Source organism: Osmerus mordax, chromosome 19 (genome assembly GCF_038355195.1).
Source record: "Osmerus mordax isolate fOsmMor3 chromosome 19, fOsmMor3.pri, whole genome shotgun sequence".
Classification (NCBI taxonomy): Eukaryota; Metazoa; Chordata; class Actinopteri; order Osmeriformes; family Osmeridae; genus Osmerus; species Osmerus mordax.
Genome location: NC_090068.1, coordinates 10,892,913 through 10,903,716, shown reverse-complemented (window position 1 = coordinate 10,903,716; position 10,804 = coordinate 10,892,913). Strand labels below are relative to the sequence as shown.

General features: G+C 42.4%; 2 protein-coding genes across 3 annotated transcripts; both read right to left on the bottom strand.

The window, feature by feature from the left end:
* Positions 1–338: 338 nt before the first annotated feature.
* f11r.1 (F11 receptor, tandem duplicate 1) lies at positions 339–6,058 on the bottom strand. Its single transcript, XM_067257109.1, has 10 exons — positions 5,816–6,058; positions 3,767–3,823; positions 3,472–3,585; positions 2,925–3,065; positions 2,541–2,743; positions 2,224–2,326; positions 1,697–1,804; positions 1,533–1,545; positions 1,346–1,403; positions 339–1,025 (listed from the first exon to the last, which is right to left on the bottom strand). Exons 1-10 carry the CDS (start codon positions 5,862–5,864, stop codon positions 981–983), a joined length of 891 nt encoding a protein of 296 aa, XP_067113210.1. The 5' UTR covers positions 5,865–6,058; the 3' UTR covers positions 339–980.
* A 241-nt stretch (positions 6,059–6,299) lies between these two features.
* LOC136963054 (upstream stimulatory factor 1-like) lies at positions 6,300–10,395 on the bottom strand. 2 transcript variants are annotated; one of them, XM_067257045.1, is made up of 11 exons: positions 10,319–10,395; positions 9,719–9,811; positions 9,338–9,390; positions 8,695–8,810; positions 8,422–8,535; positions 8,065–8,212; positions 7,899–7,953; positions 7,626–7,684; positions 7,418–7,512; positions 7,132–7,260; positions 6,300–6,933 (listed from the first exon to the last, which is right to left on the bottom strand). In XM_067257045.1, exons 2-11 carry the CDS (start codon positions 9,724–9,726, stop codon positions 6,847–6,849), a joined length of 864 nt encoding a protein of 287 aa, XP_067113146.1. In that variant the 5' UTR covers positions 9,727–9,811; positions 10,319–10,395; the 3' UTR covers positions 6,300–6,846. The 2 variants fall into 2 exon arrangements, with proteins under 2 accessions (XP_067113146.1, XP_067113147.1); XM_067257046.1 differs by having other exon boundaries at positions 10,298–10,359.
* Positions 10,396–10,804: the final 409 nt, after the last annotated feature.

Genomic DNA, 10,804 nt, shown 5'->3' with positions numbered 1-10,804 from the left:
GTGTAACAACGCAGTCTTCGTCCCTAAACAAATATGCCTACAGACGCCCTCCGCATCTCAAGTAAAACGTTATAAAATACGATAAGCACCGGGTTTTTTTTTTGTCAAATAAAGAGGACACTGTACACTAAATAGAAAAAGACGTGAGGAAAAAAACGTGTAGCCTATCTAAACTATCGTAAGCATAACGAGGAGACGTGGTCAGCTTGCCACCTTGTGGTGTGTGTGTGTGTGTGTGTGTGTGTGTGTGTGTGTGTGTGTGTGTGTGTGTGTGTGTGTGTGTGTGTGTGTGTGTGTGTGCGACTAAAACCGACAAGGGCCACAATTTTAAGCAAAACAGACATCAAGAGAAATACATTTTATTTAAAAAAAAAAACTATATATATATACGTGTCGACAGTCCATAATCCTTCAATCTAATGTTGGCTAATCTATTTTACATGGCATAGGCCTACTAACGTACATGGACTACGACCATTTGAAACTGCATTTTATGTTGTTCATCTACATTTGGTTGTACAATGAATTTAGATTAACATGGTGTTCAATGTGAGTGCTAAAGTCCAACTAACCAGATTATCAAGGTATATACATCTACAAGCACACACACAAATTGCAATAAAGATGTCAATAATAAAATAATGCACCACAACAACCATCTTTAAAACAAATTATCTATGGATATTGTAAACAAACCATTTCACAATTGAACTTAAAAGCACACATTTACAAGATCAAAATCACACAGATCTGAGGTATTCACAAATGGAAGAAAGTCTGGTTTATGTCTGCTATTCTGAATTTCTCAGAGAAAAGCAATATTTAAGAAGAAAACATCTTGGTCTATCAAAACACGTTTAAGCTAATACAGGTCATTTTAAGATAAAACACTATTAAAAGATTAAATTAGACACAATCTGATCAGAGAAAGGGCAGTGTGGTCCTGGGTCCGTCGTTGACATGTAACAGCACCAGACAGACTACACCACAAAGGACGATTTCTGTCTGAACTCACCACCACCACCCTGAGGCAGAAATAAGAGATATTATACCCTTCTACTTTGGCTATCAATGTTAATAATGTTCATATTTATCAGACGTTTTTATCCAAATGCAGTCAAGTGCTCTTAACCACTGAGCTATGGCAATGTACAAGATTGAATTGGCAAGTGATCAAATGAGATAAGACTAGTAATATTATTTAGTGTACTTTCTTTCCCCGCACTCATTAAACTACTTTCATTAGAACATGTGGCGAGCTTTCACTTCCTGCTATCTAAACATGGCCGAAGGAAGACAAAGGAAAGGTAAATAAACCCTGAAAAATGTGAGAAGTGATACTTACATCCTCCTCATCGCCGTACTCTGACGTGGGCTGGTAGACCACTGAGGGTTTGGGTTTGCTGTGAACATCAGAGAGAGTCAGTGACATCAACTAGTCCACATAACCAACATGTATAACAAGACCCCTCTGGTCCAGAAGCCCCTCCATCAGCTCATGCATGCACCAGCTACAAGAGGTCTCGTCTTACCTTTCGCTCTTCTCTGTAAGGAGGGAGGGAGGGGGGGAGAGAACACAAAAACGAGTCAGGCAGCCATCTTTCAATCGGCCAATTTAGACATGAACGGGACCGTACAGAAAGTCTACTGAGAGGAGACAATGAGTGTTTGGATCAGGAGGGGGAGGGGAACTCACTAGGTAGGTATCCTTTGCGACTGGCGTACCAGAGACCAAACACCAGCAAGGCCACCGCCAGGAGGGCCACGATCACCCCGGCAACAATACCTCCAGTGTTCATCTCCCCTAAACAGAGACAGGACAACAGTCACACATTACTCCAGCCAGGCTGGTTACATATAAACTAGCTGGATAGGATCACTGTATAGAATCACAGAGCACATTGTTTGAGCATGGCATAAGCGGCTCATGCAGGTTTCAGCATTAGAGAAACTTCCAACCCAGACTTGAACTGACATGGAACAAGAAGCACACCTCAACTTTAAAACCCTTCATTCATTCAGAAGACACTTATCCAAAACAACATACATGGTTTTAACTGTGCCAGTAATGATATCAAGTCAAAATTCTGACCGAGTAACACCACGAAATACATTGGATCAAATGTTAAGTTCCTTTCAGCAACACTTTCAGATGATGGAAAAACAAGAAATAAGGTTTGTTGCCCAACACTCCGAACAGGAAAAGTAAAAGCGCTGACTTACGAACTTCCATCTTCCTAGCCTGGCAGCGTTGAGAGGGCCCCGCCATGTTGGACGACTCGCAGTAGTAGTCTGCAGAATCCACCAGAGCTACTGACGGAAACTCCTGGAGGATTGTGGGTAAAGTTAAGATGTTTATATTGATCACGAGGAAAAGCATTTCGATTAGTATTTTAGTCATTCATAAATAAATCTACATCTATTCATCATTCTATCCACCACGCACACACCTTGCTGCTGTTGACAAAATAACATAATGAACAAAAAAGATGGTGTGAGGAGGAGGAAGGTGAGGATGAGGAAGGTGAAGAGTGCCTCACCAGGTTTCCTGTGGTAGGGTTCAGCGAGTAGGTGAAGTTCTTGAACTCGGGGAACTTCTTGGGATCCACGGGGAGTGGGGTGCCGTTTTTGTACCATTTGTAGGTGGCGGGGGGCGAGGCGTCCGGGTCACTGCAAGCCAGCACCACAGTGCCCCCAGTGGTGGGGGAGGAGGGCACAAGACACGTGGGCACCGACGGGGGAACTGCAGAGAAGCACCACACAAAACGCACGCAGCGGGATTCACAGCACAGTAATCAATAAATTATATTGTATAATAAAGGAAACATTTCCTTTAGCAGATGCTTTTATCTGAAGGGAAGTACGGGGGGAGGGGTATAATTAAATGAGTATGAGCAGGGGTGATGCTTTTAAAAAGGCCTTACCTAAAACAGTCAGCTGGATTTTGGCTTCTCCATACTTGCTATTACCAGACACCTCACAGCTATACTCCCCAGTGTCCTGACGGGTGACTTTGCTGAACCGGATTCTCCCATCGAATTTAGTCACTCTCCCTGCGTACGGTGCTATGGGAAAACACAACATTATGTTAGGACAAAAACATTGGAAAAATGTATTTTATAGTTCTATGGTCCGACAGTCCTACTTGTTTGGCCGATGTTAGTTTGTTTGTATCCGTTTTACTCGCTCAGGTGGGAATACAACATTTAGCAACTTTTTTTATTATTATTTTATACATGATCAAATACATATACAATGTTTCATTCAATATTCTTCAGAATCTTTGTGGAATGTCAGTGCTGCCTTTTTGTCCCCAAAGCTCTCCTAAACTTGTTTAGTCATGTTCATATTACAGTTAATTCGATTCCGGCGGGAGAAAGAAAAAAAAAAAATGGTCAGGTTATCCACCAAAATCTTTAATTAGCCCACACGCGACATTTTTTTCATCACAAGAACAGAGTTTGTACGTACTGGTCGGTTTCCCACCAAAGATCACATAAGCTGTGGAGCCTTTGTTCTTAAACTTCCACTCCACTCTGGCATCCGCCCCAAAGTCTGCCGTGTTGCTACAGGTCAGATCAACACCTTTAGGAAACAATACAGATTATCAGGAACAGGGACCATCCGTAGCTAGGAACTAAGAGACATGAGCATTTTCAAAACAATTCGCTAAACTATTTCTTTCATATTTAATTCATGGCAATGACTAGACAAAACAGCCATATCAAATGCCACAGAGCATACTTGACTCCAGAGTAAAACATACCCTCATTCTCTTTGACCTTTACATCTGGGGTGGATGTTGTGACATCGAAGGCTGCATCTGTGGAGATATAAAACAACAATTAGAAAATGAACTCGACAAAAAGGACGCAATTAATATCTCATATAAAGCCACACAACAGTTTAAGACCCGGTACATGACCTGCTCTAAACTACCACTGAAACATATCATCCTCCACTCCTCAAACCCTCAGAGCATCTGCCCTCTAGGTATTTTAAGAGTGGAGAGACACCGTCTTCTCTCTAGGTTGAACTGTGCCGGCTGACTAACAGGCACTTGGAAATATGGACTGAAGGACTTTTTACCTCACACTTTAAAAACAGTTCTTGTGCTCTAGTGATAAGCAGACTACACTACAGGAAAGCTTAATCCCACACAGATGTTGTAGTCCAATGTACTTTCTATTTGCACTATTTTTATGTTGCGCCGGATAAAACATCCCAACCATCAACATCTTTGAGAGATATTTGAGAGCTTCAGGTCCGCCAGCGCAAACACTCTTAAAACCATCAGGACTAAGCACTGGACCTGGGGTGACAGGGCCTTCTCTGCTGCTGCACCCTCCCTCTGGAATGACCTCCCTATCCATCTGGCTCCCAACAAGCACTATTTAAACAATCCCTCAAAACCCACATTTTCAACCTCGCCTTCACCTGAACATCCCCTGCTCCCTCCCCTCCACTATTAGACTTATATGTTAGTTTTTCTTTATAATGTTCCGTTTTTCTGTTTTGTTCAATCCTTTGACTTTATATTTTACTGTTGTCTTGTTTTGCTTGTCTTCACACTTATAAAGCGACTTTGGGTATTTTGTATTTTTTGTAATATTTGTATTTTTGTATTTTTATATTGTAATTTACGGCAACTTATATTTATCCCACTTAGTACTGCTAGTTTACGTACCCTTAGTATAGTTAGTCCACATATTTAAATTTTAGGTATATGTTTATTGTATGCACCTTCCTGCCAAAGCAAATTCCTTGTCTGTGCAAACTTTCATGGCGAATAAATCCCTTTCTGATTCTGATTCTGATTCTGATTAAAAAGCCCTATAAAAAAATGAATTATTATTATTATTATTATATTGGCTTTGATAATCAGCATCAAGATGAAACAATTGATAAATAAACCTGAGCAACATCCTCAATGTCAGCAGAGCTTCCTTTGTTTAGCTTGTGACTCCCACAGTGCAACAAGAGCTGCTCATTTCCCAATCACCTGTAAAGTGTTCTTCATCTTCTATTGAGGTAAGGGGCTATACTTAACATGCACTACTTGTACGTCACTTTGGATAAAAGACTGAATTTGAATGAATCAAATGTTTGGTAAATGAGCCTCATGTATGGGGCCTTCCTTTCCACTCAGATACCTAGAGGTCTAGCGGGTATAGCACTACACAGGAATCAGGTCAGTATATTATCCGCTCAGATAATATCCTGTATGAACCCAAATGTAGTGGTGGTTGAGGTGTTCCTGGACCAAAACAATGGAACTAAGAAGTGTTTTAAACGAAAGCAGAGGACACTTCCTTGTTTGTCTGGTTGCGGTGCGAGTTTCGGGGGTGGGGGGAGGAATACTAACCTGAAACATGCAGATAAGGGAGCTCAATAACTGTTGAATTTGTGTTCAAGGTGACTTTAAAAAAGATAACATCGTCAAAGTACAGCTTTCCGCTCTGGAGAATGAACGCTCCAATTGCCTATGGTTGTTTGGTAGAGAAGGCCTAAGTACGGTAGTGGTTAGACAAAGCATTACCCATGACTACAGGTTAGTTAAGAATGCTCGTTTGTTTGAAAATGTATCAGACAATTCGTTTCTACAAACAGTGAAGAAAAGAATTTGTTGATACACTTCATCTTCATAATATTTTATACAAAGAAACAAGTCTTTGTGGAGGACCCCGAGTTCATGACATTATAATAGGTAATACGCTTACAAACGTATATGTACACGCGTCACGGTAACAGACTGTAGAATCAACAAAAACTTAACAAAGTACAATATTGTTTCTTCGACGAAAGGTGAACTCACCTGACAAACTGAAGACAAGAAACACCGAAACCAGTTTGCAGACAAACATGTCCTCCCCCGTCGCTTTAAAGTACAAAAAGTTCAAAATGTCGTGTACAAAGTCCCAAAACTAAACTTGGCTACAAATGCAGTGTAGCAGTGTAGTTAAAAACACGCAGATGAAACAAACGAATAGTGCAACAGGTTTGATAACTTCCGCCCTTCCGCATTAGGTGAACACCTGTGGTAGGCTTGCTTGGCCTCGAAACTCGCACTGCATTACCTTGGTGACGTAGGGAATTATGAAGATACCAATTGACCAATTGGAGAAGTAACCTAACCGGTTTTATTGTCATGAAACCGGGAGTACTCATTCTTCAAACCAATTCCCTCAAATAGGGAAGTTGAAACTTCATGTGAGTATTAGTCAAGGTATTTCGCAATAAATACATAAAGTCGGAGACTTTATACACTTCGTTCATGGTTATGAAAAAGACTAACAACGTATTTCAAATGTATTTAATAGCAAAACGGCAATAAAACTTTCACAAACACAAAAGAAATGAAAGCCGATGTTGGGAAGTAATATGTTTTCATGCTTTTGTAACAGGAAATGTATCCTACTGAATCTAAATGGAAAGAAACCAAGATAATTAACAATGATCCTGCAACTTTCATTTATCATGAACTTCTGAGACATGGCCTCGGATTCCTCGTCATCTGAGCTTCACCTCTCCAGAAACATAAAAAGCTTCAACCTCAATCCTTGTTTGTGAAAAAAAGGCTGCGAGTGGTTTGATACACTGAAAATAAAAAGCGATAAGTAAAACATATCACTCCTGTTGTGTGTTACAGTCTCCACTTAGTGTAAAATGTTCATGAGTTTGGGGGAAGTGTCCATAAAGATGTGTGGAGTAAAAACAACAATGACATGGTTCTGAGGGTAGCAACAGTTCACATTTGTCTGAATCAGCTATCTGGATCCAACTGCTTTTCATCCACAGTGTCGCGCTGAAATGGGTCCCCCTGTCCTCCTAACCCCGGGGGTGTGCTCACTGTGGTTCCACGCTTGCCCCCGCGATGCCATGCTGGCGCAGCTGGGACCGAAGCATCTGGTTCTTTGTTTTCCACTCATCAACCTAAGCGACATAGAAAAGCAGAATGTTACAAATCAACCTGTGAAGTTGTGCCAGGATAATTCCATCTTTGTTAAGACGGCGCCAAAACACTACAGAATCCACGAAGCAATAAATCCCTCCACTAATTCTTTAGTTAAGTCCTGTCTGTTCAAGGGAAGCAATGCCCATCCCATAAGAATGTTGTCTAGACGGGAGCACCTCTTGTCTCAGTAGCTGGTTGTCCATCCTCAGTCTGTCCAGGGCTTCCAGTTCGTCCCCCAGCCGGGCGTTGCCCTGACGCAACTCCTGGATGTAGTCACACGCCTTGGAAAGGATTCCCCCTTTGCTCTGGGAAGGGAACCACAGCACAACCATGAGGAACCACAACACAACCACGGAAAATCTGAAAATCCTAAAATACTCACAGACAACCAACATACCAGATTAAAATAAAAAAATAAGCATATCATTTCTAAATGAACGCAGGGTTCCTCGTCACATTTACCTGGCCGTTCTTGGTGGGGTCCAGGGTGCAGTCTGGGATGGTTTTAGACAGCTGGACGATCCAGTTATTGATCTTATCTCTGCGTCTGCGTTCCACTAGGGGCAGAGAGAGAGCGAGAGAAAGAGAGGAGGGGGTCAAGACCTGAAGCAGAAGCGTTCCCCCCCACACACACACACACACATTGCATCATCAATGGAACCTCGTTCACCTTCATTGTGTTGGGCTCGTCTTTTGTCGTCTCTTGAAGTGCGGGGCGTCTCTGACTTGCTGTAGGACATGAGAGGAAGGAATTCAAACGACAGTCCAATGACAACATACAACTGTCACTCTACTGTCATGTGTGAGGATTGGTGTAGCGCAGGGGTAGAACATTTGACTGCGGTTCAAGAGGTTCCACGTTCAAATCACCCCCTGCTCCTCTTATGTGTGTTATGTGTACAGACTGATTATTGAGGATTATTGTTTTCAGGGTGTTACAGACCTCTGGTTCGCTCCGGTCAGAACTTCCTGGGGTGACATCATCACATACAGCTGACCTGGGGAGACATCGAGGGAAGGTTGCAGATTAGAGCGTGAGACTGTGGATCCAAAAGCTCCAGTACAGCGTGATGACGTAGCACTGTGATGTCACCGCCTGGTTCTCTCACCGGCGGGCGCGTTCTGAGTGAGCATGGAGTCGGCAGCCTGGACGTTGGTCACCATGGCAGCCTGCGTAGCGTCAGTGATGGTGGCTGGGTAGTAGTAGTGAGTTTCCGAGCCTTCCCCCTCCAGCCCGTCCGACTGGGAGAACACAGCCTGACACACACAAGAGAACATGAGACACACAGACTGTACCGCTCACAAAGTGTGTGTGCGTATGCGTGTGTGTGTATGCGTGTGTGTGTGTGTAAGCATGTGTGAATGCATGTGTGAGTGTGTGCGTGCGTGTGTATGTGCGTAAATGTGTGTGTGCACGTGCGTGTGTATGCGTGTGTGTATGCGTGCGTGTGTTCGTTCTGTTGCACCTGTGTCACCGCCTGAGAGGTGGCAGGGAACCCCGTGACCACGCTCACAGCAGCGGCTCCATCCGTCTGTCCCTCCATCTGTCCATCCGACACCTGGATCACCCGGTAGGTCACCTGAACCACCAAGGTCAAAGGTCAAAGATCAAAGGTCAGTACAGCCGTATCGTAAAATCGTGTCATTTTTTACTTGTTTATCTCCCTTCTTCTTTTGTTTTTAGGTAGGATAGGCTACCTCTCTCCTGCATGCCCTGGGGGAGGGTCCCTCTCTCCTACCTGCCCTCCGGCTCCCTCCGTTTTGAACAGGTATTTGATTGGCTGGTCCGAGGAGAAGGTTGCGGCTGATTGGATGGTGGTGATGGCGGTTGGATCGTCCGCTGTTGCAACAGCACCTTGAAATATGGGAAGCAAGATGGCTGAGCAGCTTGCTGAGTCGCTTGCTGAGCCAGTCTAACCAGTTTCCTGCCAGCTACATGAACAGTCTGTGATCAACAGTCATCAACAGTCTGTCTCTTCCATTTTTTCTCCTCTAATGAGTTTTTCTGGGAGTTTTTCCTTGTCTTCCTTGAGGGTTTAGGTTGGTTGAGGGTGTATGTGAAGCCCTCTGTGACATTGCTTGTAAAAAGGGCTATACAAACACATTTTTATTTGATTTGTGACAACAGCAAGAAGCTGCCACCAGGATAAATAGAACGATTCACCATAACAGAGTAACTCGCAAGTAAAGGTCATTTAAGTATAGACAGAGCCCTAGAAAAAAACGATTACAAGTAGAATCAATTTGGCCGAAATCATATCAAAAGAATAGTAAAAAAAATCTTAATAATACTACAATTATATTATTCACACAGATGCAACACGTGCATGAAACATTCCCCAAAAGAAAAGGTTGGTTTTGTTGCGAGTGTTGAGTTCTTACCCTCTTCGATGACAGGAACATCCTCATCATCATCTTCCAGCGTCTTCTGATGCCTGCAACACAAACATGTCAGCCTAACCTACACAGGTAACACCAGCTGACAAGTGGCTTGCAAGAGTATTTATGCACGCGGTTTGAATGTATTTATATATGTAGCAGAGGTATGTTGGTTTGATGTTCGTTTGTTACCTTAGACCCTTGATGGGTCCATTTAAATTCAGCATTTGACCATCAATAATGATCCCCCCAAAAACATACTAATAGCTACATCCTATAATGTAATAGGTATGGTAATAATGTAACATATTAGGTATGAATAAAATACATCTCTCTCTCTCTGTGTATTTATCTCTTTGCTATATCTGTTAAATCGTTTCTCACCCCTTCATGTCGACTGGATAACTGATGCTGGCCTCCCCAACGTCCTCGTCCCTCGGAAACTCAGCACTGGCGTCTCGTTTTCAACACTTTACCCTGTTTAGCAACGATGAAAATAATATTTCTGCTAGTTCGCTTTGATTCAATCAGAGGATGATACATAAGAAAGTGAGCTAGCACGCTAGCTATGGCTTAGCGCAAATTTGCTACAACGCCTGGGACCGCAGATGCTAGGGTAGGGTTTAAGATGGCTAGCTAGCAAACCTTCCCTCTTTTCACAGACTGTTCGGATAACTGGTGAAATAACATTCAGTTGCTAAATACGTGGTAGAAAATTTTACTATCTAACTACAACAAAGCAAAAATCCCACTTTCGCTTGTCTTAATAATTTATCAAGCTATCTCAAACTGGTAGCTACAGTACTGTACGTTGTGTATGTAAACAAAGCGAACGTTGGTATCTATTGCAGATTGGGGGTTAGCTGGGTATCATTTATAAATAGCTAGCTAGCTACATAGTCTTACATCGTATTTGCATGCAAGCTATATATTTACGTAATTAATGTCATAGGTCCAACACACCAAAACATAATAACGCCTCACTAGAAATTTTGACAACCGAGTCCATCCATCCATAATTAGCGGAGATCATTAGCGCATGTGCAGTGCGGAAGCCGACGTCATTTTTCAGCGACGTTTAAAATTCAGTTATGTAGCCTACCAGTAGATGACGCTAATTTATGATTTATAGGCCTATCCATGCATCATATGGGCCAGTTGGTTGGGCTACGCCAGAGCCATAGAAAAAGACCAACAGACTAACCCTCTTTTTTTTATGGCTCTGGGCTACGCTACATCATATTAATTATGCAATCATATTATTATTTGTAGTAAGTCAACCAATTACAAAATCACAGATAGGACAGGGCGTTTATGATTAAAAAAAAAAGAAAAGAATGCGGCCAAAAATAAATAGGCTACTTTTATTGGATACTGTCACTGGGACCAAAGCACAAAGCAGTCAGACAATGATGAGCTCAAGCTTTACATTCATAACCAGCTAATATAATCTCGTACTTAGTGGTCTTC

Excerpts from the sequence above, each read along its gene's own strand:
- f11r.1 (XM_067257109.1), bottom strand. The coding sequence starts at position 5,864 with ATGTTTGTCTGCAAACTGGTTTCGGTGTTTCTTGTCTTCAGTTTGTCA. Across the intron at positions 3,824-5,815 it reads TCTTGTCTTCAGTTTGTCAG|ATGCAGCCTTCGATGTCACA; the intron begins GTGAGTTCACCT and ends ATATCTCCACAG. Across the intron at positions 3,066-3,471 it reads CTTTGGTGGGAAACCGACCA|CACCGTACGCAGGGAGAGTG; the intron begins GTACGTACAAAC and ends GTTTTCCCATAG.
- LOC136963054 (XM_067257045.1), bottom strand. Across the intron at positions 7,513-7,625 it reads ACGAGCCCAACACAATGAAG|TGGAACGCAGACGCAGAGAT; the intron begins GTGAACGAGGTT and ends CTCTGCCCCTAG. Across the intron at positions 6,934-7,131 it reads ACCAGCTACTGAGACAAGAG|GTTGATGAGTGGAAAACAAA; the intron begins GTGCTCCCGTCT and ends TATGTCGCTTAG.